Source organism: Phyllopteryx taeniolatus, chromosome 21 (genome assembly GCF_024500385.1).
Source record: "Phyllopteryx taeniolatus isolate TA_2022b chromosome 21, UOR_Ptae_1.2, whole genome shotgun sequence".
Lineage (NCBI taxonomy): Eukaryota > Metazoa > Chordata > Actinopteri > Syngnathiformes > Syngnathidae > Phyllopteryx > Phyllopteryx taeniolatus.
In genome coordinates this window covers 15,758,631-15,785,500 of record NC_084522.1, presented here as the reverse complement: position 1 = coordinate 15,785,500, position 26,870 = coordinate 15,758,631, and the positions used below count along the sequence as shown (strand labels likewise).

The 26,870-nt window shown below is 42.8% G+C and overlaps 1 protein-coding gene across 1 annotated transcript in view; it reads right to left on the bottom strand.

Moving 5' to 3' along the window:
* Positions 1-541: 541 nt before the first annotated feature.
* thsd7aa (thrombospondin, type I, domain containing 7Aa) overlaps positions 542-26,870 on the bottom strand; it is a 134,228-nt gene continuing 107,899 nt past the window's right edge. The window contains exons 14-28 of the mRNA XM_061760496.1: positions 22,685-22,863; positions 22,554-22,559; positions 22,294-22,427; positions 21,095-21,248; positions 19,362-19,503; positions 19,090-19,205; positions 18,894-19,011; positions 17,470-17,615; positions 15,963-16,134; positions 15,647-15,820; positions 15,392-15,487; positions 10,766-10,848; positions 9,069-9,282; positions 8,052-8,139; positions 542-2,863 (exon numbers count right to left, since the gene is read on the bottom strand). Coding sequence (XP_061616480.1) covers positions 2,776-2,863; positions 8,052-8,139; positions 9,069-9,282; positions 10,766-10,848; positions 15,392-15,487; positions 15,647-15,820; positions 15,963-16,134; positions 17,470-17,615; positions 18,894-19,011; positions 19,090-19,205; positions 19,362-19,503; positions 21,095-21,248; positions 22,294-22,427; positions 22,554-22,559; positions 22,685-22,863 — 1,910 coding nt within the window. The 3' untranslated portion in view covers positions 542-2,775. The remainder of the gene's footprint in view (positions 2,864-8,051; positions 8,140-9,068; positions 9,283-10,765; positions 10,849-15,391; positions 15,488-15,646; positions 15,821-15,962; positions 16,135-17,469; positions 17,616-18,893; positions 19,012-19,089; positions 19,206-19,361; positions 19,504-21,094; positions 21,249-22,293; positions 22,428-22,553; positions 22,560-22,684; positions 22,864-26,870) is intronic.

The window sequence follows — 26,870 nt, the reverse complement described above, 5'->3', positions numbered from 1 at the left end:
GGAGCATTCAACAGTGCATCTCAGGGTTCTGAATTCTTATTATTCCAACTTTAAAGTCTCTACACTGGCTGCCAGTCAGCTTTAGAATAGATTTTAAAGCTCTGATACTGGTCTATGTAGCACTAAATAGTTTAGATCCTGAATACATGAAAGAAATTGTAATGGAATGTAAACCCAGTAGGGATCTGAGATTTACAAACTCAGGTCAAATAGTGGAGCAAACATGGTGAAGCAGCATTTGGTTGTTGTGCCGCACACAAAAGGAATAAGTTGCCAACAGAAGTGACGTCAGCCCCAAGTGCACATGTTTTTCAATCCAGGTTAAAGACTCAGCTTTTTAGAGTATTTCCATTTTAAAATCTTTCTTGCATAGTACATTGTTTTTATTGTTTATTGTTTTCTTTTTCTTTTTGTTTTTCTTTGTTTTTAAATACTCGTGTTAATGTAAAGCATCACGTGCATCCTGGGACATAGTTTCAAGAGTATAATGATCCGTGCTTACCTGTTACCGTCATGCGAACGGTGTAATCAAGACACTTAATTGAATTTCTCTTTTTTATTATCAGCAATTAGTCAATACATACAAACAGTAGGAAAAGGACAGAGTTCATCTGCAACTTAGTTTGTCACATGGTTATCAATAGCATACACACATTCACTCAGCTTTTATCCCTTTTTTTGTTCAACTTCTGAGTACAAAAGTGAAAGAAAAATATGGTACATGAATAATACATTTCAAAAGTATTTTTCACTTTATTTACAGCTCATATGAAACGAAATATAAATTAAACATTCCATTAACTTACTGGCAAATAGCTTCACATAATATTGGACAGTCAGGCAATTATTAGATGTCTAGGCCTTGGTAATGAATGCACTGTATACTTTCAAGCGCACTGACAGATGCATACTGTACATTTCATATCCTTTTGTAAATGAACGTCAGTGCTTGACAGTTGACAATGGGGATTTCCTATGAACTACATCGTGAAGCTCACCCATTGTGGTACAGCGTCAAATGACAAAACAGTTTCAAATGAGGTTACATCGATGACTTTATTTATGAATGAATAAACGTCCGCAGCTGTGAAGAGTGGAACCTCCAAAACTATTTGATAAGTGCCTAGCAAGACTCAAGGCCGTTTACCTTAAAACATATACAAGCTGCCAATATGGAAACAAGGCATTGTAGATCTGTAAGTCAAGGGCCTGGGCCAAAGGACATAAAAATGGTTGCCAAACAACCTCCGAAGATTCATGAAGGAAAATACTTCAACAGGTAGACAGTCGGACTAAACGAGAATATCCAATGCATCCTACGGCATCTGATGGAAAGATGCATGGAGGCATAACAGGAAATACAAAGGGTAGTCAAAATGTAATGAGCACCATTTCACGTACTCTGCTAATGATTTGTACTTTCTTTTTTCAGAACGGTTCATGTTCACAGCTTTCTGCTTCTGATGGGCATCCAACAATAACGTCATTTCCAAAATGGCTGACAGGAAGAGGACAGGCTTAAACACTCATCCATCCATCCATCCATCCATTTTCAACACCGCTTATCCTGGAGCCTATCCCAGCTGACTTCGGGCGAAAGGCGGACTCCACCCCCAACTGGTCGCCAGTCAGTCGCAGGGCACATAGAGCCACGGACAACCATTCGCACTCACATTGACACCGTCACTGAGTGGGAACTGAACCCACGCTGCCCGCACCAAAGCCAGGCGAGTGTACCACTACACCATCAGTGATCCACAGGCTTAACTAACACATTTTTGGAAATAAACCTTCAAACATTTCAACTCCAAACTGTGAACATTTCTAAAAAGAAATCATAAAATATGAATTCATTAATAGTAGGTTAAATTAGGCTCATTACTTTTTGACTGACCCTCATATAATGCCTAGATTGGTATTGGTTTTCGATGCAATTAACATTCATATGACCAAATTAGATGAGCAGAACAGAGGGCCTCATCTTTTTCACTCCTCCAAAGTGGAGATATCTTTCATAGCAAGATTTTGGTCCCACTGTCATAGCAGAGTTGGTGAGGGCTTGTCTATACCCTGTGGCTTGAATCAGACACTTAAGGGCAACCGTCATCCAAAGTTAAAGCCACAAGTCAAATCATTTCAGATTCACTTAACACACAGAGCTCGAGTAGCTGTACATGTTGGGAAGGTAAGTTATGAGAGAAACAAATGAACAAACAAGACTTATTTACAGAATCCCATCATTTGTAGTCAAACTCATTGTTAGTGAGGTCTTTGCCCAAAAATGTAGTACAATGTTTACCAGCTTGTCTGGAGAGAGGCCATTCCTATGGGTAAGCTAGACATGAGTAGAACTTGCTGCACTAATATAGTGCAAAATGATGCCTGAAAAAAAGGAGAGGGAGGCAGAAGAGATGGCTGCTGTGAGATTCAGGATGCCAGCATGCTAAGTTACTCTTCTTGGCCCTTACAGATTCCACTCAGCTGTGACAAACTCAACAAAAGTACAATTTCAAATTATTTGTGCTTACCAGGAAAAACCTCTGGATGTGGGCAACTTTAATTCAAATACAGCAGAGAAAGGCAAACTTCCAGATGTAGAAAGTGAAATAAAGTCATAAAGGCTTTTGTGAAACAAACAAACAAACAAAAGATCACCAAGGAAGAGAAAGCTGCTCATGAGCTTGGATTAAGATTTTGGATATTCTGAGGTTTTCTTCCAAAGCTTTCCATGCCGGGGCAAATGTCTGTAGATCAGCACGGTAAACAGAAGGACTCCTACATGTCAGCGTCTCCATCATAGGCCAGCGTCAGTGGCTTCAGTCTGTTGTTCATCTGTCGTCGCTGTGGTTTCTTTGGCTTCTTGCTGCACGAGGAAAAAACAACAAAACAAAAAACAACAGCACATTTTATTGTCGGTCCCCAACAAGCTCTAAAAACATTTTGATGGCACACTTGCAACTGAGAATTCTTAGATATAGTGATATAGTATAATATTATTGGATCCAGTTGGTTAACTCTCATGGGTTGTGAGCAATGCTTACAGAGTTTGCTGACATATGTTCTCGTAGTGATTAGCATTAGCATTTTGCTTCCTTGGGTTCTGACCATGTCTTTGCTGATTTCCAACAGCTTTCCTTGCCTGGGAAATCATCAACTTACTGATTTGCCTCTAGGAGTGTAAAAGAGGTGGCCAATGTCCAGTAAATTTCTTGAAACATTTCAGACTCTTTCTGTGGTAATATTTCTAAAGCCACCCAAACACAAATAGGGAGACTCCACACCTAAAATTTGACAACTGAAGAAGCCTTTCAGATTAAAGGTGAAAAGTCTTCAACAAACAAGAACGGATTAAACCATTTCGTGTTACCACGACCTGGATGACTGGGAATCTACTCTGAAAACATGTTAACTCATTTGTTCCAAATCCCCTATATAATACAAAAGTAAGGCACCTTCTTATTAGAACTAAATCCAATTGAATGCCCTGCTCTTTCCATTTCAGTCAGCAATGCTGTTTATTATGTTAAGTCTGTAATAACTTCAAATAAAAAAATCTTGTTTGTACTTAAGAGTAAAAGCCTTCAGTCAAAATGACTCCCGGGAGTGATGAAAGTGAAATGACTAAAGATGCATCACAGCTAATGAGGGCACAAATGAAAATCAGACGGTAAGTAACAGAGAAGGGCCCTGATTAAGTGATGAGAGTTTCAAAGTGATGTGGGGAGCAGTGTAGTGACTGCTGCCGTGGTTGAGGTGGCTGTTGAACTGCATATTGCTGCTGCTTCTGGAGTTGGCAGAGCTCTTGCTGTTCTAGGTTCTGGCAGGCAGGGCAGATGTAAGGCACTGTGCAGCTGTTTGGGTCCATCCAGTACACCCCATCTGCAGGGGACTTGGAGTTTGGCTCATGGCAAAGGCAAAAACCATACCGACTAAACAGAGAATGTGAGGGGTGAAGGTAAAGAAAGAAAAAACAAAACCAAATGAAAGATGAAATGATCATGGATAAAAGAATAACAGAAAAACAAAACAACTGCGTTACATATGGACGGTGATATAATGGAGATCAAACTGTCGAGCTAGCACGTTCATCTAAATTGTTTCTATAAAGGTTGCCAGTGCACAGCTGTCTAACCATAAATAATTATTCCAAGATTTTAGTCCGGTTAGTCTGTTTTAATTGTTTTAATGCCCTTCCATACGTTTTGGGGAACGAAAGATAAATAAAATGTGACATCAGGAACCAATTAACTCTACCCTGTCAACACACTTCAAATCAATATCCTCCATTTTGATAGTGATGATACTGGATTGAGGGCCCTTCGAGTACTACTCATTGTTTTAGTTTCATTGTTAGAAAACCAAGGCCAAACACATGAACACGAAAAAAAACTCAAAATCTTACCAAGAACCTTTGTCTTATTTCTAGTAAAAACTCTGCTGGGATAGGCTCCAGCGTCCCGTGACCCTAAAACCAGGATAAGCGGTGTTGAAAATGGATGGAATGGATGGCAATTTTGTTTCGATGAAAATTGTTTAAAAACATGTTACTTTTAAGGTGATTAGTCGTATTTTAGTCGTAATCAGATTAGCTTTGACTAGACATAAGACAAATATACTTGGTAAGATTTTTTGTTTTTACGCTGAAGGTGAGAAGTATTGTTTTGATGTCCATTTGTTGGTTGATTTGATCACAGGACTTTACAGAAACTACGCAGCCAATTTCCAAAATACCTTCGTCGAGGGGTGGAAAATGGCATGGAAGAACCCCATTAAGTCTGAATCCCAAAAAGGTTTGAATCCAAATCTGAATGAACGTGCAGTGAGAGGAATCTATTTTCTCTTTTTTTATAGTGATAATCCTATTGTCTCTACCCTAAAACGCAAAGTATTATGTACTCCGGACTTTCTTTCACCAACTTTCACAAATTATTTTCTCGGAGTTACTTACTGGCTGAGCGGCTGGGATCTATGGCACATAGAGGGGGCGAAGGCGACGCCACAGGGGGAAGTGAGCCGGAGTGCAGGTCAAGCTCCGGAAGAGAGGATTCCGAATGGCGCTCCCGTCAATTCACCTCACAAATCTACGCTCTCTACCCAACAAAATGGATGAGCTTCATCTTCTCACAAAGACCAGTAAAGACATCGGACGTTTCGCCGCCCTGTGTTTCATGAAGACATGGCTATGTGAACGCGTCCCCGATGGCGCCATAATGCTTCCGGGCTTCCAACTGCATTGAGCAGACCGTGTCACAGAGCTATCGAGGAAAACACAAGGGGGCGGAAAATGCTTGTATACCAACGAAAAAACTGTGTACCGATGTCTCGGAGCTCAACACACACTGCAGCCCGGACTTGGAGTCGCTGTTTTTGAACTGTTTTTGTTTTTTGAAGCCATTCTACTCGCAGCGCGAGTTCGCTTCTTGCATCCTTGCCAGTGTTTACATTCCTCCCCAGGCTAACACAAATGCTGCACTGCTAACCCTTGCTGAACAAGTAAACGAAGTTGAAAAAGAGCACCCAGAGTCACCCCTCATTATTCTTGGGGACTTTAACAGATCTAAACCAAAACCACACACTCCATAAATACAAGCAGCACATTGACTGTGCTACCAGGGAAAACAACATTCTACACCATTGCTACACCACGCTAAATGACGCATACCATGCTATCCCCCGTGGAGCTCTGGGCTCGTCTGAAGCCCATGGTGAAAACAGTGACCAAGTGGACCAATGAAGCAAAGGGAGAACTACAAGGCTGTTTAGACTGCACAGTCTGGAGTGTCTTTGAAACTTCAAATGGCAGCCTGGATGAATATAAGGGCAGTGCCACATCCGATATCAGTTTCTGTGAAGATGTGTGTGTAACAACAAAGACATTACACACATTCAAAAACAACAAGCCGTGGTTCACTGCCAAACTTCAGCAACTTTGCCAGGCTAAAGTGGACGCATATCGAAGTGGGGGCAGAGTCCCATACAATCCCGCTAGTAATCAGCTGACAAAAGAAATTGACATGGTAAAGAGACATTATGCAGAAAAGCTGGAAAAACTGTTTACTGCCAACAAATCTAAGTCAGTCTGGCGAGGATTAAAATCGCTAACCAACTTCAAGCAACCATCTCCTCAAGCAGAGAACAAAAGAAGACCAGCCGATGACTTGAACACCTTCAATTGCAGATCTGAAAAGGACACTCTCACACGCCACATCCACCCAGTTGTACCACCGACCACCATCGCACCTCTGACTTCTGCGTTGACCATTCATGAACAGCGTGTGAGACACATCTTCAAACTACAAAAGATCAACAAAGCGGTGGGCCCAGACCTTGTGTCCTCATCCTTCCTCAAAGTCTGCCTGGACCAGCTCGCTCGAGTCTTCACAGTGACCTTCAATAGATCTCTGGAACTGTGTGAAGTACTGTCCTGTTTCAAATGCTCCACCATCATCCCAGTCCCCAAGAACCCTACAATCTCAGGTCTGAATGACAACAGGCATGTCGCACTGACATGTGCGGTCATGAAGTCCTTTGAACGCCTTGTGCTGGACCACCTCAAGAGCGTCACAGGTCCCTTCTGGACCCTCTGCAGTTTGCCTCCCGAGCAAACAGGTCTGTGGATGACACAGGCGACATGAGACTGCACTTCATCATAGAACACCTCGACGGCACGGGGACCTACGCGAGGATCCTGTTCGTGGACTTGAGCTCTGCATTCAACACCATCATCCCCGAACTCCTCTTCTCCAAGCTTCTCCAGCTCAGCGTCTCGCCTGCCATCTGCCAGTGGATTTACAGCTTCGTGACGAGCAGGACACAGCAGGTGAGGCCGGGGGACACCACCTCATCCACATGCAGCAGTGACACAGCAGGTGAGGCCGGGGGACACCACCTCATCCACATGCAAAATCAGCACTGGGGCGCCCCAAGGATGTGTCTCTCGCTGCTGTTCTTTTCTTTCTACGACTGCACCACCACGCACCCGGCTGTCAAACTGTTAAAAGTTTGTAGATGACACCACGGTCATCGGCTCTATCAAAGACGGTGACGAATCTGCATATCGACAGGAAGTGGTGCGGATGGAGCTTTGGTGTGGCTGACACAACCTGGAGCTGAACACGCTCAAGACTGTAGAGATGATCGTGGACTTCAGGAGGCATCCATCCCCACAGCTGCCCCTAATCCTGTCCATCTGCCCTGTGTCAACCGTCGAGACTTTCAAGTTCCTGGGAATTACAGTCCTCTCAGGACCTGAAATGGGAGACCAACATCAACTCCATACTAAGGAGGATGCACTTCCTGCGGCTTCTGTGGACGCATGGCCTGCCACAGGAGCTGTTGAGGCAGTTCGACACAGCAGTCATCGAATCAGTCCTGTGTTCATCCATCATAGTCTGGTTTGGTGTTGCCACAAAACAGGACAAACTCCGCTTGCAAAGGACAATCAGGACTGCCATAAAAATCATGTATTTAGGACTTGCATGCTGCCAGAAGTAAGACAAGAGCATGCACAATCCTCTTGGACCCTCCACATCATGGTCACCACCTCTACCAGCTCCTTCCCTCAGGTAGGCGCTATCGATCAATGCAAACTAAAACAAGCAGACATTCCAACAGCTTCTTCCCTCTTTCCATTAATTAATTCATTTTGTCAGCATTACCACATTACTGGTAACCTCTCATTGCTCAGTGACTCTCCATAGTGGTTTTATGTTTTTATGTCTCCAAAGTATTTTTTGTCAAAATGGCTGTCTATTGTCATACTAGAGCGGCTGCAACTATCGGAGTTGTTTTTGAAATTGTTGACAAATAAAGATGATTCTGTTTCTGATGTCTCTCATTCCATAAGTCCATGGACCAGGAAGTGGCTTGCAGGCAAACACTTTTCACTTTTGCAAAAGCTCTATCATATCTCCATGTTCAGTCACAATGGAACTGTTCTCTCTTTAGTGCAAGTTATTCTGATCTCCATTAAATCACTGGTGATGATGTTAATGTGAATGAAAATGTAACTGGACATGCAGAACATTATCTCACAAGTGGTGGTGCATTACCATGCTAAGTAAGTCATTGACATCATGAAAACCAGCAGAACAAATACTCCTGCTGCTACTCCATATACCCAGGTCTTGAGCTTCCCATCTGTAAAGAAACATCGTGAGAGTGAATAATTTGCTCGCTCTTATACACAGCACATTAGTTTTTTGTTTTAGAACACTTCATTTCTTTGAACACACGGGGGCAGTAAAGCTCTCCACATTGGGTTATCAGATTTACAGTTGTTTGTGACTGCCACGTATTACAACCAACTATATTGATCTACAGGGTGCTATCCATTTTACTGTCAAAAGAGAATGTCTGTGCCATTTATAAGAGCAATGGAAAAGCCAAATAATTAGCCAGTCCCTCAAAGATCATGTTACCATGTCTGAATTTCCACCATGTCTATTTTCTTATCAACTCAATGGTTGAACTTCAAATTATGGCTGACGTTCCGACTTCTTTCGCAGCAATTTACTTCAAGTAACATCATCTTTCCAACTGACACGTCACACATTAAAATGGCGCGAGGGAAGAAGGCTAAGACCACCATTCAAGCAATCTATCATGTTTATTCAATTGCTCTGCCTTGGTCAAATGTTATGTAAGGATTTGTTTACTAGTGGTTCCATCGGAGAAAGCTTCAGTATGTGTGACGTCATGGGGAATAGGTCTATAAAGCATCCTTTTTTGTTGATGATGTGACCATGACATGGTACTGTGCCAATTCCAAGGGCATTGTAGCTACTGGGCGGTGCCATGGACAGTTATTTAGTGAGTCAGGTAAACTCATAGACATCAAACATACATAGACCCCGCCTTGAGCGGGTTGCCTCATTGCTGAAATAAGCGCAACCGCCATATTAAATGTGTGTCAGATCGAAACTTACTTTGATATACTGTACTTTTTTAATGTTGAACCTAGAGCATCTTATGTATTGGCCCATATATTTTTGCTATTGCTAATTAATTGTACATTCATTGAACTCCACATTTCAAGAGAGATTTGTGTGCGTGAGGAGGGTGTTTACCTTGACCAAATGGCTGCAGAAACCAGGTGCGTCCCACTCTGCCAGGTGGGCTGACTGCCGGCTGGGTGGGGTTGAAGGCTCGGATGGTCTTGACATCTGCCTTGTTGTCACCGGCAGTGGGAATCTCCAGCACTGGGATAACAGTGCACTGGTCGAGTAAGCCATCAGAGGTCATCACTTCTGTGTAGCCCTCCTCACAGCCACAAACTCCCGACTGACACAAAGAGAAGGTGCAGTTATCACTCAACAATGGACCGCTACCTGACTGGACTGTTTTATGGTTACCAGAGGCTTCAGTTGGGGTGTTCTAAGTATAAACCAATTTAAACATTAACACAATGTTTATTAGATTATATTAGATTCGATTTGATTTGATTAGTTAGTTGGTTAGTCTGCGATTGGCTGGCAACCAGTTCAAGGTGAACCCCGCCTCTCGCCCGAAGATAGCTGGGATAGGCTCTAGCACGCCTGCGACCCTTGTGAGGATAAAGCAGTACAGACGATGGATGGATGGATATTTTTTATATCGATAGATACACACACACACACACACACGCAAACACGCACACCCTTTGCAGTTATAACATCTTCAACTCTTCTGGGGAGGTTTTCCACACAATTTATGGAGTCTGTTTATGGGATTTTATGACAATTTTTTCAGAAGCGCATTTGTGAGGTTGCACACTGATGTTGGATGATCCACATCAAACCCTCTCATCCATGTCTTCTTCAACCTTGATTTGTGCACTGATGTACAGTCATGTTGGAACAGGAAGGGGCCATCTCCAAACTGTTCCCGCAAAGCTGGAAACTTTCAAAATATTAGCCCCTGATCTCCAGTGAAAGGTACTCTGAATGGTTCAGCATACCAAGAGATTTTGGACAGTCAAACAGTTTGGGGATTACCTCTTCCTGTTCCAACATGTCTGTGCACCAGTGCACAAAGCAAGATCCATAAAGACATGGATGAGACAATTTGGTATGGATAACTTGACTGGCCTGCACAGAGTTCTGCCTTCAACCTGATAGAACACCTTTGGGTCGATTTCGAGTTGACAGTGACCCAGGCCTTTTAATTAACTTACTCCTTGTTGAAAGTCTTCCCACAAGAGTTGAAGCTGTTACAGCTGCAAAGGGTAGACCAATATCATATTAAAACATAAACCATATAGATTTAGAATGGGATATCACTTAAAATCATATGTGAGTCAAGGCAGGTTACGGAATTATAGTGTACATTCTGTATGTATGTATATGTATATCCAGAGAGACAGCGAGGGAGACAGAGGAGAGATACAAATCCATTTTCCATCCAACATTTTATTATTTGTCATTTTATACTGCTATTGTCTTTTTGTGGTTTTTTTTTTTAATTTTTGTTTTGCTCTGTTATCTCGTCTCTGTCTGTCCCCTCTCAAACCTCGTTTTGTCCAACTGCATTTCCCAGTAAATATCCATCACAGTATAAATAACCGCAGAGGGTGTATATATCTGTCATATTGCATTTTCCAATAAATATCCATCCCAATATAAATGAACACAGAGGGTTTATATCAAACTTCCCTGTTGCACAGGCAGATAAAGAAGGTATACACATCCTCCAATGTGCATGACCAACCGGTCGATCAGGACAGGTGAGCAAAACAAAGAAAAGAGAGACTCCAATTCTACATTTTCTAGTTTGTCTTTATACTCACCTCTGTACAAAAGGAACGTGGTTTGGTGCAGGGTGGGTTACAAGATCGGTCAGCCATTGGCTTGGCTGTTGTTGGGCACCCCCCTGTAAAATAACATGATTTTGTCAGAGGCTTTGGTTTCAGAAGGCATCAACTTCCACTTATGTTAAGTGTAAACATGAACATGTTCTGAATAAATCAGAAGAATGACAGTGATGGACAATGTAGCAAAACACCTAATTTAATGGTACAGCCGTAAAAGTATTTCATTTTTGTTAACATGATATGCTTAGCAAACAGCTATTTGCAAGCATTTATAAAGTACAACGTATTTCATAGCAGCACAAATAACCACACTGAATAGTTGCCGTGTGGCTTGGGTGTCCGCTTCCCCTTCCGCTCCTTCTGTCTTGTGTACACCCCCAGAGTGCATCTCCCCATCTGCGCCTTGTTTACCCTGATTTTCTTTGTGCATATTACCTCGTGTGTCATTCTATCTTGTCGCCAGTTCGTTGTACCTCGTTGTCATGTTCCGGCATTCTCTATATTCCATGTCTCTGACTCAGAGTTAGCCTTGACATTGTTTTGATTATCAACCTTGCTTTTTGCCTCACATTTTTGATAATGTTGCCTTCGTTTATTGCCTGCCAGTGTACCGACCCCTGACCGTTTATTAAAGTGTATTTTTAGAACTGATGTTTGACTTTGAGTCTTGCATTTAAATTCTCCTCCTCCTCCTCCTCCTCCTCATAGTGCTCATGACAGTACATTATTTCATATAATCGTGTGAATGCTGAAGGGCAAAAGTTCTTATTTTGAGTGCTGAGTGTTTTCAGCTCAAGGTTGTGCTGGCTATGCCAGGACACCAGCCACTCCACTTCCTCTCGATATGCAGACTCATTGTTGTAGTTGATGAGGTCAATGGTCGATGGACTGTGATGTCATCTGCAAACTTCAGGAGTTTGATAGCTTGGTACATTGGGGTGCAGTTGTTTGAGGAGAGGAAGAAGAAGAGTGAAGAGAGTATACATTCTTGTGGCTTGATTGTGCGTGTGGATGAGGTAGCTCTCCTTAAGCCTCACCTGCTGTGTCCTGCCTGTCAGGAAATTGTACAACCCCAATTCCAATGAAGTTGGGACGTATTTGTATCTCTGTAGACATGCCTATAGGATTTAGTTGCTTGATGTCGGGCCACTCACAATGACACAGGCTATATTACTATGTCAACTTCCTGGACTGCACTTTATCTTCCATCCTAGAGTCCTTTCTGGTGTTTAGGCACCACACACCGGTAGCTCTGCCTGGCTCTCTACACCTGTCATGTCCTGTCCTACCCCCTCCTGTCCTGCCCTATCCTACCTTGTCCTGTCCTTAGTTCTTGCATCCCTTCCTTCACAGGAAAGGAACATTTATCTTATGTAACATTATTGTACAGTAATCATATGAATTGTCTCTCTGCTATGGTTCTGTTTTTTTCCCTTTTGTGTTTATGTACTGTGCTCTCTTTTCTCTCTGTCTGTTCCATCCCAAAACTTACATCTGGCCGGCTGCATTTCCAATAAACATCACAATACAAATAACCACAGGGAGGAGTATTAAACTCCCCTGATGCACAGCAAAACTGTTCCAGCATAATGAGGCTCACAGATCCAATATCCTGCATAATCACGTGGCTGAACAGAACAAACAAAAAAGAAAAAAAGAATTCTGGCAGGTGAACTGGTGGCTGCCTCACCATGACACTGCACCTGCTCACAATGCCCTGAGAATACAAAAGTTCCTGGCCGAGAAGAACATCGCCTAGATAGGGCAGCCTCATGGCTCAAAGTGATTTTTTTCCCTTTCCCTAACTGAAGGGGGTCATCATGGCGACCCAACTTGAAGACGTCAAACATCAAAATAGCCGTGACGTCAGAGCTGCGGAGGATCTGGGAAGAATCATTCCAGGAGTGCATGAAGGTGTGGAAGGGAAGGCTGAGAAAGTGTGTTAGAGGGATTACTTCAAAGGGGAAAATATGTAGTTTTTATGGGTAGTATTTAAAATACGGCGGCTGAAATAAGTATTTAACACGTCACCATTGTTCTCACGACATGTACTTTCAAAGGCGCTATTGACATGCAAATTTCACCAGATGTTGGGAACAACTCAAGTAACCCATACATACAAAGAAAGTAGAACAAATTAGCTCAGAAATTAAGTTGTGTGTAAAAATGACACAGAGAAAAAGTATTGAATACGCCAACTGGTATTTATTTAATCCTTTGTACAAAACCCTTTGTTTGCAATGACGGCTTAAGACGCCTCCTGTATGGAGAAACTAGTCGCATGCATTGCTCTGGTGTGATTTTGGTCTATTCCTCCACAAAAGCAGTCTTCAAATCTTGAAGGTTCTGTGGGCTTCTTTTATGGACCTTGAGTTTCAGTTCCTTCCATACATTTTCGAGTGGATGAAAGTCACGTGATTGGCTGGGCCATTCTAGCAGCTTTATTTTTTTTTTTCTTTGAAACCAAGTGAACGTTTCCTTGGCAGTATGTTTTGGATCATTTTCCTGCTGAAATGTCCACCCTCATTTTCTTTTCATCATCCTCCTAAATGTCAGCAGATTTTTTTCTCAAGAATGTCTGGGTACATTTGCCCATTCATCCTTCCTTCAATAGTGTGAAGTTTACCAGTACCATTTGCTGAAAATCAGCTCAACACCATCATGTTCCCACCTCCGAACTTCACTGTTGGTATGGTGTTTTTAGGGTGATGTGCAGTGCCATTTCTCCTGCGTGGTGTGCATTATGGCATCCGACCAGTCCATATTCTCCCAATATTAAACTGGCTTGTCCAAATGTTGTTCAGCAAACTTTAAACAAGCTTTGACATGCTTTTTTTTCAGCAATAGTGTCTTATGTGGTGAGCGTAGGTCATGGCGGCGGAGTACATTACTCACTGTTTTCCTTGTGACAATAGAACCTGCCCATTCCGGGTCTTTTTGAATCTCTTCAGAGGTGGTACGTGGCTCTTGGACAATTCTTCTGATTATTCTTTGGACTCCTCTGTCAGAAATCTTGCAAGGAGCACCTGATCGAGGCAAATCTATGGTGGCATGATTGGCTTTCCACTTATGTATTACGGCCCCAACTGTGCTTACTGGAACATTCAGAATCTTAGATATGCGCCTGTAACCAATGCCATCGTTATGTTTTGCAACAATTAGCTTGAAACAGCTCTCTGCTCTTACCCATCATGCGATGTGTCTTGAGTCACACCTCGGCAATGAGACCTTTTTGTAGGCCATCAATTAGGACTGACCCATCTGATATTCATTTGCACTGACAAGGGTCTGGATTGCTCTTGGATTATTGATAGATTTTAGGTGTCGTCTTGGCTTTCCATGCCTTTGTGCACCTCCCTTTCTTCATGCGTTTGATACGTTTCCCTGTGTCATTTCACATTCGTACACACAACTTAATTTTGTATCTTATTTGTTCTACTTTCTTTGTCTGTATGGATTACTTGGGTTGTTCCCAACATCTGGTGAAAATTTCATGTCAATAGCACCTTTGGAAATATATGTAGTGAGAAAAATGGTGATGTGTTAAATACTTATTTCAGCCACTGTATATCTTTTGTGACACTAGTCCTGGTACATTTTTGACACAACTTGTATACTTACTTACTTACTTACTTACTTACTGTAATGCCCATGCATGTGGGAAAGGAGAGCCATGGTCACCGATGCACTTTTCAGCCAATTATTGAATGCCGGGAATACAGTAACACAAAGTAACTGTCATGTTGTGCCTTTTCACATTTTGTTTTGACTGGATGTAGTTTTGTTTCATGATATATCTTGTTTTCATGGCTCCTTTACTCATGCCTTCCCAGTCTGCTCGTTATGTCTTTGTCTCCACCTGTTCTCGTCAGCCCTACTCCTTGTGTACCAATCAATTCTCTCCAGCCGCTCGTGTCATGCCCAGGTGTTCATTGTTTTCTCGTCAGTATATTTGTATTTAGTTCCTTGTTTTCTTTCAGTCAGTCTTGCTTCATTGTCCTATGTACGTGTCATCAGTGATGTTTTGTATTTGATTAATTTAGTGTTTATTTATCCTGTCGCCCTGCATCATTGTTTTGCTTTTTAAAAAAGAAATATATTTTTTAGATTACCCCTAGTCCCCTGCCTTGCCTCTTTCACTCCCCTTAACTTCCCCACGTCCCCACACACCACCACGACAAATTCCTCACCCAAAATGCGACCTAAACACAGTAAGGATGCTCAGGCAGAAGCTGCTGTCAGTCACGGCTCACACCCAGACACTCACACAGAACTCACTGATGTCACATGCCAGCCCACTTTGCCCCACCTGTTAAAGACACATGCAGTATCTAAAACAGAGAAACTACGAGTATGTACATAACATATTTTCAATAAGCTTAAGCTTGCATTTTGTGTGTTCAAATCTGTTTACAATGCATTTAAAAAGTGTTTTTTAGTAATGGTAAATATGTTTGAAGTGCGTGGGTTGGGTAAATCTATTTTTTTTAAATTACATGGTCTGTATATTGCACATTTTGGGCTTGGGCTCAGAATGTAGCCGCCATGATGGACGGATGTTGCATATTGCATATTGTAGTATGTGTGACATATAGAAGTCACCTGTGACATTCAGTCCATCCGAACGTCGGCACCAGATATGCCGCGATGAGCCTCTCCATGGTCCAGCCTGCCATTTGTATTCAAAACACTGCCCCTCTGGAGGTAGAATGTTACGTTTATTAAAGAGCTTTGAAAAACAACTCAGTCAATTCTAATGATATGACAGAACATATATAAAGGACAATCATGAGCAGAATTATTTACTTATCAATAACAACTGGATTCAGCTTTTAGCAGTAATGTCTCAATTCTGACCTGTACATGGCCTGGCCTCCAGCTCCTGTTCTGGACATTGAAGCAGATTCTCAGGGTCTTGAGCCACAACAGCTCGAGAGCGGACTTGCACCGAGCCAAAACCCAGATCATCCCCACTAACACAGCTTAACTGGCATGGACTCCAAACTGTCCAATCTGTGAGGTAGCATTCGCCTAAAAACAGTATGAATAGTTTACGTTATTTTCAAATGTATTTATTTATGAATGTATGTATTTCAATTTGTAAATGTAATAATATGGCAGTAATTCAATCATTTCACTGAATTTCACCTATAACCTTTCACTCAGCTGTTACCTGGACAAGGTACTGTGCAGGACTCCTGCAGTATGATCTGTGTGTCTCCGTCCACCGCAGGTTCTTGTTCTCCACACAGCTCATCGTCCACCAGACTTCCCTGTAGATCAGATCCATCTGACACGAAGCATGAAATGTTCCTGAAGCGCAAGCCTTCACCACACCTTGCACCCTGGGATGAAAGAAAATGTATTGTAACGTGTTAAACCTTTGCAGTGTACAATTTGTACGTGAGTCAATGCAAAAGGTCAAAAAGATGGTGGTAAAACCAAAGACAATTGTTAAATGTCAATGATGTCCACTGGATAACACACACACAAAAATCATCCCTAATGGGTGAATATTAACCTACTTCATTTTCTGTGGGCATGCAGGCTTCCCTGAATTTGTTCAGCTCGGGACCATACATCCAATTTTCATGTGTGAGCTGTGACACTGTAATACTGCAATCAGTGTTAATTTTCCATCCATTTTCTGTACCGCTTCTCCTCACTAGTGTCACGGGTGTGCTGGAGCCTATGCCAGCTATCTTTGGGCGAGAGGTGGGGTACACCCTGAACTGGTCGCCAGCCAATCGCCGGGCACATATAAACAAACAACCATTTGCACTCACATTCACACCTACGGGCAATTGAGAGTCTTTAAATCAACCTACCACGCATGTTTTGGGGATGCGGGAGGAAACCGGAGTGCAAAAGTGAAAACCCAGGTAGACATGGGTAGAACATGTATACTCCATACAGGGGGGGCTGGGATTTCAACCCCGGTCCCCAGAACTGTGACGCAGATGTGCTAACCAGTCGTGCTGCCCAGTGTTAATTTTGTTGATGAAGAATTTTCCTCTTAGTTATAGTCAGTGACCTGTTTTACTGCATAAAATGAGACGATAACTAAACAAATATGCCTTTAGGAAGACCAAACCGTTGACGAAATCAGTAAGTCACAACAGAGATACAGAAAGACTGGAAGAGTCCTTGGAAGGCATAGAAGTGAAGTCCTTGGAAATGTATTGGTCTATTCATGGCTCAAATACCTGTTATGAAAATTGCCAATCAGCTTCTTGTTAGAGAACGGTAAGTTATGCAAAACGTACTCAAACATTTGCATTCAAAAGTTTAGAGAAGGTAAAATAAAGTCTCCCTGTAAAAACTAACAGTGCATTTTAGGTTCTTTCTAGTATCGGAATAATCATTTGGGACACCAGGCCTTTGCCCATTCATCCAAAAAGGGAAAAATGACTGGCCAGTTCTTCCGTAGCCAAGTCATCCAAACATGCCTTCATAGAACCTTGTATTGTGGGGCACAGTCATTCTGGAACAGCACCTTCCCAAAACTGTTCCCACATGAGTTGAAGTAATAGTTTTGTCGAAAATGCTTCAGTATCCAGTGTGCCAAGTCTACTCCAGATAATGAATTGATTGAGGTATGTGTCTCTAAACCTTTGTCCAAAAGATGATGTTCACAATGTGTATTTGTCTAAGATACATGTAGCTGGAGGTTGGCTCACCTCAGACTTGCATTCAGACCACACGCTGTATCTCCAGCTGTAGCAGGGCTTCACGAGGCACGGCTTCCGCTGTTGCATCTGGGTTGGGCAAGGTCTCCCGTCACCCTGCGGAGCCTGGATGACTGTTCGTCTTCTCCATAGCTTGCCTGATGACAGGGGAAAGGAGGCAGAAAAGACAATTATATATATATATATAATATATATATATATGCACGGTGGACGACTGGTTAGAGCTTCTGCCTCACAGTTCTGAGGACCGGGGTTCAATCCCCGGCCTCGCCTGTGTGGAGTTTGCATGTTCTCCCCGTGCCTGCGTGGGTTTTCTCCGGGCACTCCAGTTTCCTCCCACATCCCAAAAACATGTATGGTAGGTTCATTGAAGACTCTAAATTGCCCGTAGGTGTGAATGTCTGGGTCTGTATATATGAAATAGCCTTTGTTTATGGCTTATGTAAGATGATGGGGGTGGCTAGTTAGCCAGCAGGCTAGCTGGAAAGGCAAGGATCCGCGAGGATTTATGGCACCAGTGACAAGCGCAAAACAGACCCGGCCTGGATTCTACCTGTGGCCAAACTAAGGCGATGGATCCTTGTGAAAGTAAGCCATTTTAAACTCAAAAGAAAACTTTTCTGAACAGAGACACTTCTGGGTGTTGCTCTTCTCACAGACTCGTGGAGTGCAGAGGGCTTCCTGAGCCCCACAGCACTCGTAATTGACCGTTGATTATTGACCTGCGAGGATACATTATCCCCCTTTCAGTTGGATATGGGCTGTAAAAATTGTTTCTCACATCACGATGCACTTCTGATGATAACCATTATCACACGAGATCCTAGTTGTCAGCAGTGATGGCTCACTCGCAGTCAACAAAGTATACTGCTGTATGAAGAAACCCTATTAAAATTCCATTCAGTGCACATCGACAAATAGTCAGTTGTCAAAAAAAATAAAATAAAAATGTACCAGCATTACCAGATAACTATTAACCCTTTATTGCTCAGTCATTATGGTAATGACCACACCCAACTGAAGATTTTCCTCTGCTGCTTAAAAAATATATTGGACACAAGTGATACTTAGTGCATGTCAAATGAGACATTTTACCTAGCATTTGATAGCTTTCAACCAGGATCAAGGTTAACTGTCTAAAAATGTCAAAACCTGCATCAGGGAGGTGCGAGGTGGGATGAGTCAGAACACTGTGCAAGAGTGTGATGTTAGTTAGGGATTCAGTGCCTTGCTCAAGCGCTTCTTAGTAATGCGCAAGACATTAAATGGTTTTCCTCTTGCAAGCAGTCTCACATTTTAGAATTTCGTCTTTAACCTGCTACTCTTTGGTCCAAAGCCAAGTCCTTTTAGACTGAGCTGGGTGTTATGAGCTTTCTCCGACTTTTAAAAAGTCCCAAGAACTAAGCTACACATACCTTGGAGTCCGCATTTGTGTGTACAGTCGGACCACGCCGACCACTCGGACAGCTGGCAGTTGACAGGGCACTCCACAACACAGGACGCATTCATCTGCCACTTCCTCTCTAGGCCAAGCTGAAAGATATTTATTTGTCTTGACTCTGGCTTTATTTGTGAGTGTAAGAGGTAAAATAAATAAATAATGAAACCCACCTCTTTACAGAACCTCAGGTCAACAGATTTGCCGTCGCTCCGCACACAGTCCAACATGCGGGTTTTGATACCATTTCCACAGACAGCTCTATCACTCAGTTGACAGGTACTCCAGTCTGCACAGATCACACAGCAATAGAGAAACAAGGTTTACCTTTGTTCAGGCACACTTGGCCGAGTCGTAATTCAGCCCAGCCTTCAATATGAACCCAACATGAATTGTTTCTATAGACCTGTGGACTACATGATTGACCAAGACCTTTGAGTCTCACCAGTGACGTTGTAGGAATGGTGGAAGCAATTGCTGTTGAGTTTACAAAGCTCTGCTTCGGTGGTTGGAGGACACAGCTTCTCCTCTCCTGGCTGCCGGGCTGGGTAAGCCCTCCTCTCTCGTGTACTGTTCCCATTACAAGGCTAAGGAACAAAGGAAGAGTAGATACGATATGAATTGATACAGAATATGGATCGATAGGTTGATAGTTGCATTTTACACATGGTGTGTCATTTGTTTTGTTTTTGAAAGTATTCTTTTTTTAGAGGGCAAACCTGGCAGCCCAGCAGTGTTCTATGATGCGAAGGCCATCTCATGAAGCATACAGTAAAGGGAGCTCCCAAGATTATTAGATTTGGATTTAAGAATGCTTTGGATGTCAGGAAAATGACAACAACAAAATGAAAGGTTTGTACCTCGAACATAACAGACACAACAACTACGACATCTACTTTCATTGCCACTAGAAAACCAATGAAGAGAGGTAAACTAAATGAATTTCACTGTTCAGCAAATCGATAGTTGGCTAACTATTAACTAAGCTCCAGAAACTAAGGAGGAATACATTTTTTTTTTCACAACGATGTTCACCATCATGCTACAATTTTAAGGGTGGCTACATTTGTATGCTATGATGAACAATGCTTACTATTACATTTATATCTACTATCCCACTCAGTGGAGTGTTGACATCTGTGCAAGGACAAAATATAAATGAAAATGAAAAGTTTGGTGTTTGTAAAGATCACTGTATGCAGTATATTAGTTGGTGCAAGAAGAAGCAAGGATTCAAGTCCTGCTGCGGATAAAAAAGAAATAATAATTAATAGGAGAGATGGTGGTCTGCCACTTTGAACAAACCACTGAAACTCAATTCTTAGTGTCCTTTGCGGAGTTAAAATTCTAGCATAATATATATTTTTACTCCGGTTTCCTCCCACATCCCAAAAAAAACATGCATGGTAGGTTAATCGAAGACCCTAATTTGCCCGTAGGTGTAAATGTGAGTGCGAATGATTGTTTGTTTCTATGTGCCCTGCGATTGACTGGCGACCAGTCCAGGGTGTACCCCGCCTCCTGCCCTGAAGTTAGCCGGGATAGGCTCCAGCACTCCCGCGACTCGCTTGAGGATAAGCGGTTCAGAAAATGGATGGATGGATATATTTTGAAATAAATCAATATAGCAAATATTAAATAGTAGTTTATGAGAAAACATGACATTTCGTCCCAAAGCAATGAGTAAGGCTTCGTCTGCACTATGTTCCGAGTGGCCACGGCTGCCCTCTTTGTTCAAAACGTTGTCCACTTTGGGATTTTTGCCATGATATCAAATTTTCACGGTCTATCACGATCTCCGAGACAGGCCATGGGGAGATGGGGCTGCTGGGTCCTGGAGGCTCAAAGGCGCACTACGTTTTGGCCCACGGTTCACCACGGATGCCACTACGTTCCTCCCCGGCCCATCATGTTTCAAAGGGGTCCCTCACATTTGTCACATTCTGTCAAGGCTTTCTACAAATGACACATGGACGCTGGGCATCGATGAGGCACATTTTTTGTTGCCCCAGCAGAGTTTAATGAAGGGTTCTCTGAAGAGCAAATGCATTGATAATTTAAACATCTCGCCGGGCATTCACGGCAATCACGTCCTGTCATGTTTGCCCATCCTGTTCCCTCCATTTTGTCCATGGTAGATTGAAACAAAGCTGTTAAAGCAGTGCACGTCATTCTCACCAGTGGACATGGACTCCAGGCTCCCCAGTCTGATAACACGCAGTCCTCTGGACAGGGCAGCCGACTGTTACGAGCTCCCAGAGGCATCTCCTCCGGGTCACACAGGTAGTCCTCCACCTGCTCCGAGGGGCCGTCTATTGTGTTCAGCATACACCTGTTGTACAAAAAGTTCTCATTATTTTTAGTTAGCAGAAAGAAGCTGTTTGCCTTAATATTTACAAAGACTCCCATGTGATTACGAGGCCGAAATAAAGATGTCATGGCATGAGCTAAAAACATTGACTTGCAGACATATGACATTTTTGGAATTTTCTTTTATCATTATCCATCCATCCATTTTCTGAGCCGCTTCTCCTCACTAGGGTCGCGAGCGTGCTGGAGCCTATACCAGCTGTCATCGGGCAGGAGGCGGGGTACACCCTGAACTGGTTGCCAGCCAATCGCAGGGCACATCGAAACAAACAACCATTCGCACTCACAGTCATGCCTACGGGCAATTTTAGTCTCCAATTAATGCATGTTTTTTGGGATGTGGGAGGAAACCGGAGTGCCCGGAGAAAACCCACGCAGGCACGGGGAGAACATGCAAACTCCACACAGGCGGGGACGGGGATTGAACCCCGCACCTCAGAACTGTGAGGCTGACGCTCTAACCAGTCGGCCACCGTGCCGCCTTTTATCATTATGTAAAATGAAATGTTATAACATTGTGGCATTTGTGATTTATATGAATTTGATTTTGATACATCAATCCATCCATTTTCTGAGCCGCTTCTCCTCACGAGGGTCGCGGGAGTGCTGGAGCGTATCCCAGCTATCTTCGGGCAGGAGGCGGGGTACACCCTGAACTGGTTGCCAGCCAATCGCAGGGCACACATAAACAAACAACCCTTTGCACTCACATTCAAACCTATGGGCAATTTAGAGTCTTCAATTAACCTACCGTGCATGTTTTTGGGACGTGGGAGGAAACCCACGCAGGCACGGGGAGAACATGTAAACTCCACACAGGCGGGGCCGGGGATTGAAATGCCGGTCCTCAGAACTGTGAGGCAGACACTCTAACCAGTCGGCCACCGTGCCCCTTGATTTTGATACAATATATCACAACCAAGCCATGTTGAAATTATTTTGGATGTACAGTAATATATAGTTCTAGTATTTGAAAAATCTGACATATTGTTGAGCAAAATCTTTACCTGACTTTTCTGGTCTGAACGCCTTCACCACAGTTGTCTTTCAGGTCCACATTGCTAACTTTCCATACACTCCATGGCTCTACCACCCAAACATACTGCCCACAGTCACTGAGGCAGGGCACCACTTCATATACCTAATTTAAGCAAATGGCAAAATCACCTGACTGGTCTCGTTAGGAACATTTATACAGTACTACAGTTTACAAGTATGCAGGAAAAAAATAGTAAACGTCAATGAAGAAAAACACTGAAGTACTTACTTGTGCCTGTGGTCGAAATGCATTCAACAAAGGAGCGAGAAGAAAAACAGTAATGTCATTGAAATTACATACAGTATTTGTCAAAGCTAATTAAACCTTAAGAAATTACAATCTACTATGAAACAAATCACCTGGTTGACGTGGTCAAGTTTGGGGCAAGGCCTACCGCCGTTGTATGGTTTTTCTCTGAGCCATTTCGATCGAACTTTGACGCCACTGCCGCATGATTTGCTGCATCGTGACCAGTTGGACCACTCACTGAGCTTGCAGTCGGACGGACAGGGAATGATGCAAGCCTCCTCAATGTACCCTGAAAACAAAATGACAGTATACTGTATATCAAAGGTGGCTGACTTGAGTCACGTGACTTCACTTCAGTCAACAATTTTAGAGTTTGGGACTTACTTGTCTGAAACTTATATATATAAGAGAATATATTTGAAAAAATATATATCATAGATATTTAACTTAAAAGTTTGACAGTAACAAGGAACATTTAGGATTGAAAAAAAAGATTCTTTGTTTTATATTGTGATATATATCAATATTTACTGAAAAAAAAAATGGTGCAGAAAAGATTGGGGACCACTGTCCTAGAGAACTGCGCCAAATCAGCCGTCCAATTCTGTAAGTCGTTAAGTTGATTCAGTGAGGTCGGTGTGTCGGAAAAGGAGCACCAAGCAACGACCTCTGGTGCTCTTTTGAGAACCAGACCAAAATTGCTATGCACACACAATCAACATTGTCCCAGATTATCGCACTACTCGTCACTTTAAACCGCATACACTCTCGGCGCCCTTTGCACATTGGTCATTGCACCGGACTATTGCAATATTAGTCATTCGAAGTGCTCTAAGTGCTAGAGGACACAATTGTCAAAAAAAAAAAAAAAATGTACCAGATTTCCATTTCCAGATAACTAGCAACCCTTTACTGCTCAGTGACTGTTTTTTTTTTGTCAATGTCCTTCTGTCTCCAAAGTGTTCTCTGTCAATCGACTGTCTGTTGTCGTACTAGAGCGGCTCCAACTACCGGAGACAAATTCCTTGTGTGTTTTTTGGACATACTTGGCAAATAAAGATGATTCTGATTCTGACCTGGTTATAGTCCGCCGATGGGAGCAGATAGATGACTCAAAAATCCTCTGTAAATTGGCTGAATGGACGATGGGATGCCAAAAAACGTGATTTGCGATTAGTTGACTTGAAGTATTAAACGCTGCGGAGTCATGAAATTGACTCATCAATTAGTCGACAAATTGGTTCAACAATTTATCCCTGAGGTACCACAGGACTGGTGGCGAGGAACGAAGGGAGTGGCGCGACGTGGAGCTCCATCCTCATCGCCGAAATGTTAGGTTCAATAATCCACGTACAACAACTGTGTGCTAATAAGCACTTTACACGCACCAACATCACGACACTGCCACGATACAACACTGTGTGTGGAAATATGTTGCTAGTATAAGACCGGTACCCCATCTATCTTAAATAAGATAAAAGCCAAAACCCATCCATCCATCCATTTTCTTAACCGCTTATCCTCACTAGGGTCACGGGCGTGCTGGAGCCTATCCCAGCTATTTTCGGGCGAGAGGCGATGTACACCCTGAACTGGTCACCAGCCAATCGCAGGGCACTTAGAAACTACCAAACAGTCACACTCACATTCACACCTACGGGCAAGTCTTCAAGCAACCTACCGCGCATGTTTTTGGGATGTGGGAGGAAACCGGAGTGCCCGGAGAAAAGCCACGCAGGCACAGGGAGAGAACATGCAAACTCAGAACCGTGAGGCAGATGTGCTAACCAGTCGCCAACTGTGCCGCTATAGCCAAAACCCAAACTTGCTACAATGTTGTTGAAACCATCATCAACCTGTAGTTATGCTAGTTATCACAGCATACACGGGAGTGTTTTCCGGGTATGGTCACGTGACGTTGGCATTGTGTTTATACTCATGGTGGCACATAAAACGTATTCTTAAAAAATACTTGAAAAAAAAGGGTTAAGTTCCTCTTTAATAATTTGTTGTTGTCTGTTGAATGTTACATGCATGTACCAACAAGATCTCAAGACATATAATGTTCGTCTCCAGGTGTGTCCCACTTCAATCCCCGTTTGAAATCCTCACCATTAAATATGGATCTCAAAATGAGAAAGAGGTCATTTTTTTGTTTGTTTGTTCCCGTGACATCTGTGATCTGGTTACAGCACTCGGAATGGTTTTGTCCACAGTATATGTCTTTTAAAAATTGGAATGCAAAGTGTAGCCACGATAAGATGCTTAAAAAACATACGATATGAGAAATTGTTGTAATCATAGACTTACGCACGTGTTCAACATTTTGTTTCATTCCGCCAGCATTGTTATTTTACTATCTAATTATAATGCATCTAAGAACTGGTTATTTTCCCTAGTCAAAACTGAGCATTATTATCTTTTCAAATATATATATTTTTTAATGCAACCTTTTGGATCTTTAGAGATCTAAATTTGGATCATTATATGTTTAATGGTCGCTGTATGTTTACATTTTAAATCACAAAAGTCTCTATCATTGTCATGGTCTGTGTTTTGGTTTGGGTTGTGTTTAGTTTTGTTCAATGTTTTCCTGTGTTCCATGTTTGTCGTGTGCTCATTAGGTTGTTGTGTCCACCTGTTCTCGTCTACTTTGTCGACCAATCAGCTCTCTCTACCAATCCTGGCCAACCCGCGGCTCGCGAGCCTCATGCGGCTCTTTAACTAGTTTCATGCGGCTCTTCAGGAGCTGTCACATGACATGCGTCAAAAATGCTTGGCTGGCGCTGTCATTCACTCCCCCTACAGCTAGATGGCACACTGACCATGTAAGCCTGTTTGAGTGACGTCAAACGAGCGACGAGAGAATCTTTGGTGTGACATCATTTGTGTTGTAAACAATTTCCGTCAAGTTACCTCTTGAAATGGCAGGGAAAAAAAGCACAGCCAAACGAAAATATGAAGAAGAACACAGGACGTTTTTGCCAGAGTGGGAGAGTTTATATTTTTTTGTTAAACGTAATGGCAAGCCGATCTGCCTTATATGTCACGCAGCATTAGCGCATTTCAAAGCTTCAAATCTTCAGCTCACTCCACCCTAACATGGAACAGGAATTTCCAAAAGGGACTGAACTTCGCAAGAACAAGTTGGTCGCTTTGAAAAGCAGGTGCAGTTTTTCAAAACATTTACAAAACACTCAGAGACCGTAACGCTTGCATCATATCAGCTGGCTTGGAAGCCAGACTGTTTGAAAGCCCCGCTCGTCACAGATGAGGCTGCGGCTGAGTTGGAGATGATCGACCTTTGTGAGGAGGATCAACTGAAAGCTGTTTTAAGGGAAGGGACCGTTGAGTTCTGGAAAAGTGTGCCAATTGAAAAATACCCCAACATCAAACGAGCTGCGGTTAAGATACTGTCCATGTTTGGGTCAACGTACGTCTGCGAGTCTGTGTTTTCTACCCTGAAACGTGAAATCAAAGCATCGATCTGTTCTGACTGACACTCATTTGAAAGAATTGCTTAGAGTGGCAACAACAGAATACAAGCCAGGATTGTTCAAGATAAGGAATGCCAGAAGTCTCACTAAGCAGCATAGTAAGAGAAAGATGTTATTGAAAATTATTCTATTATTGTTTGTGGACTTGCTTGAACTGAGAGTTTGTGTGTGTGAGACAGTGCACACAATGTTAACTGTTGAAAATTACTGATATTATCATGTTGGTGTGGTTCTTTTCATTAGATCTGGCTGAGCAGAGGTCTGTGTATGCGTGCATACATGATTAAAAGATGATGTTCATGTGTACCCGTGTATGTGGCTCTTTGCAGTAACACAGAAAAAAAAGTGGCTCTTAGTCTCTGACTAGTTGGCCACCCCTGCTCTAGCCACTCGTCTTGTCCAGGTGTTCCTCGTTGTCTCGTCAATTTGTTTGTATTTAGTTCCCTGGTTTCTTTCAGTTCTGGTCGGTTCATTGTCGTTGTCACATGTCTTGCCATGTCATAGTCGCCAGTTGTTTCATCATTGTGATTAAATATTATTATTTTGAGATTCCCGCACTCCTGCCTTGCCTCCCTGCTTCCCTGCAATTGGGTCCACCATGTTCTTGCCTTGCGTTCCTCGCCGTCGCCCTAACCATGTTCATGACAGAATGAACCGACCCGGCCGTTAAGGGGGGGGGGGGGGGGTACTGTCATATGTGTGTGTGTTCCGGGTTTTGTCTTCCCCCCCCTGTTTCACACACACCTGCTCATGTGAGCATCTTCATCACCTGTGCCTCGTTCACCCTAATTACCCCTTG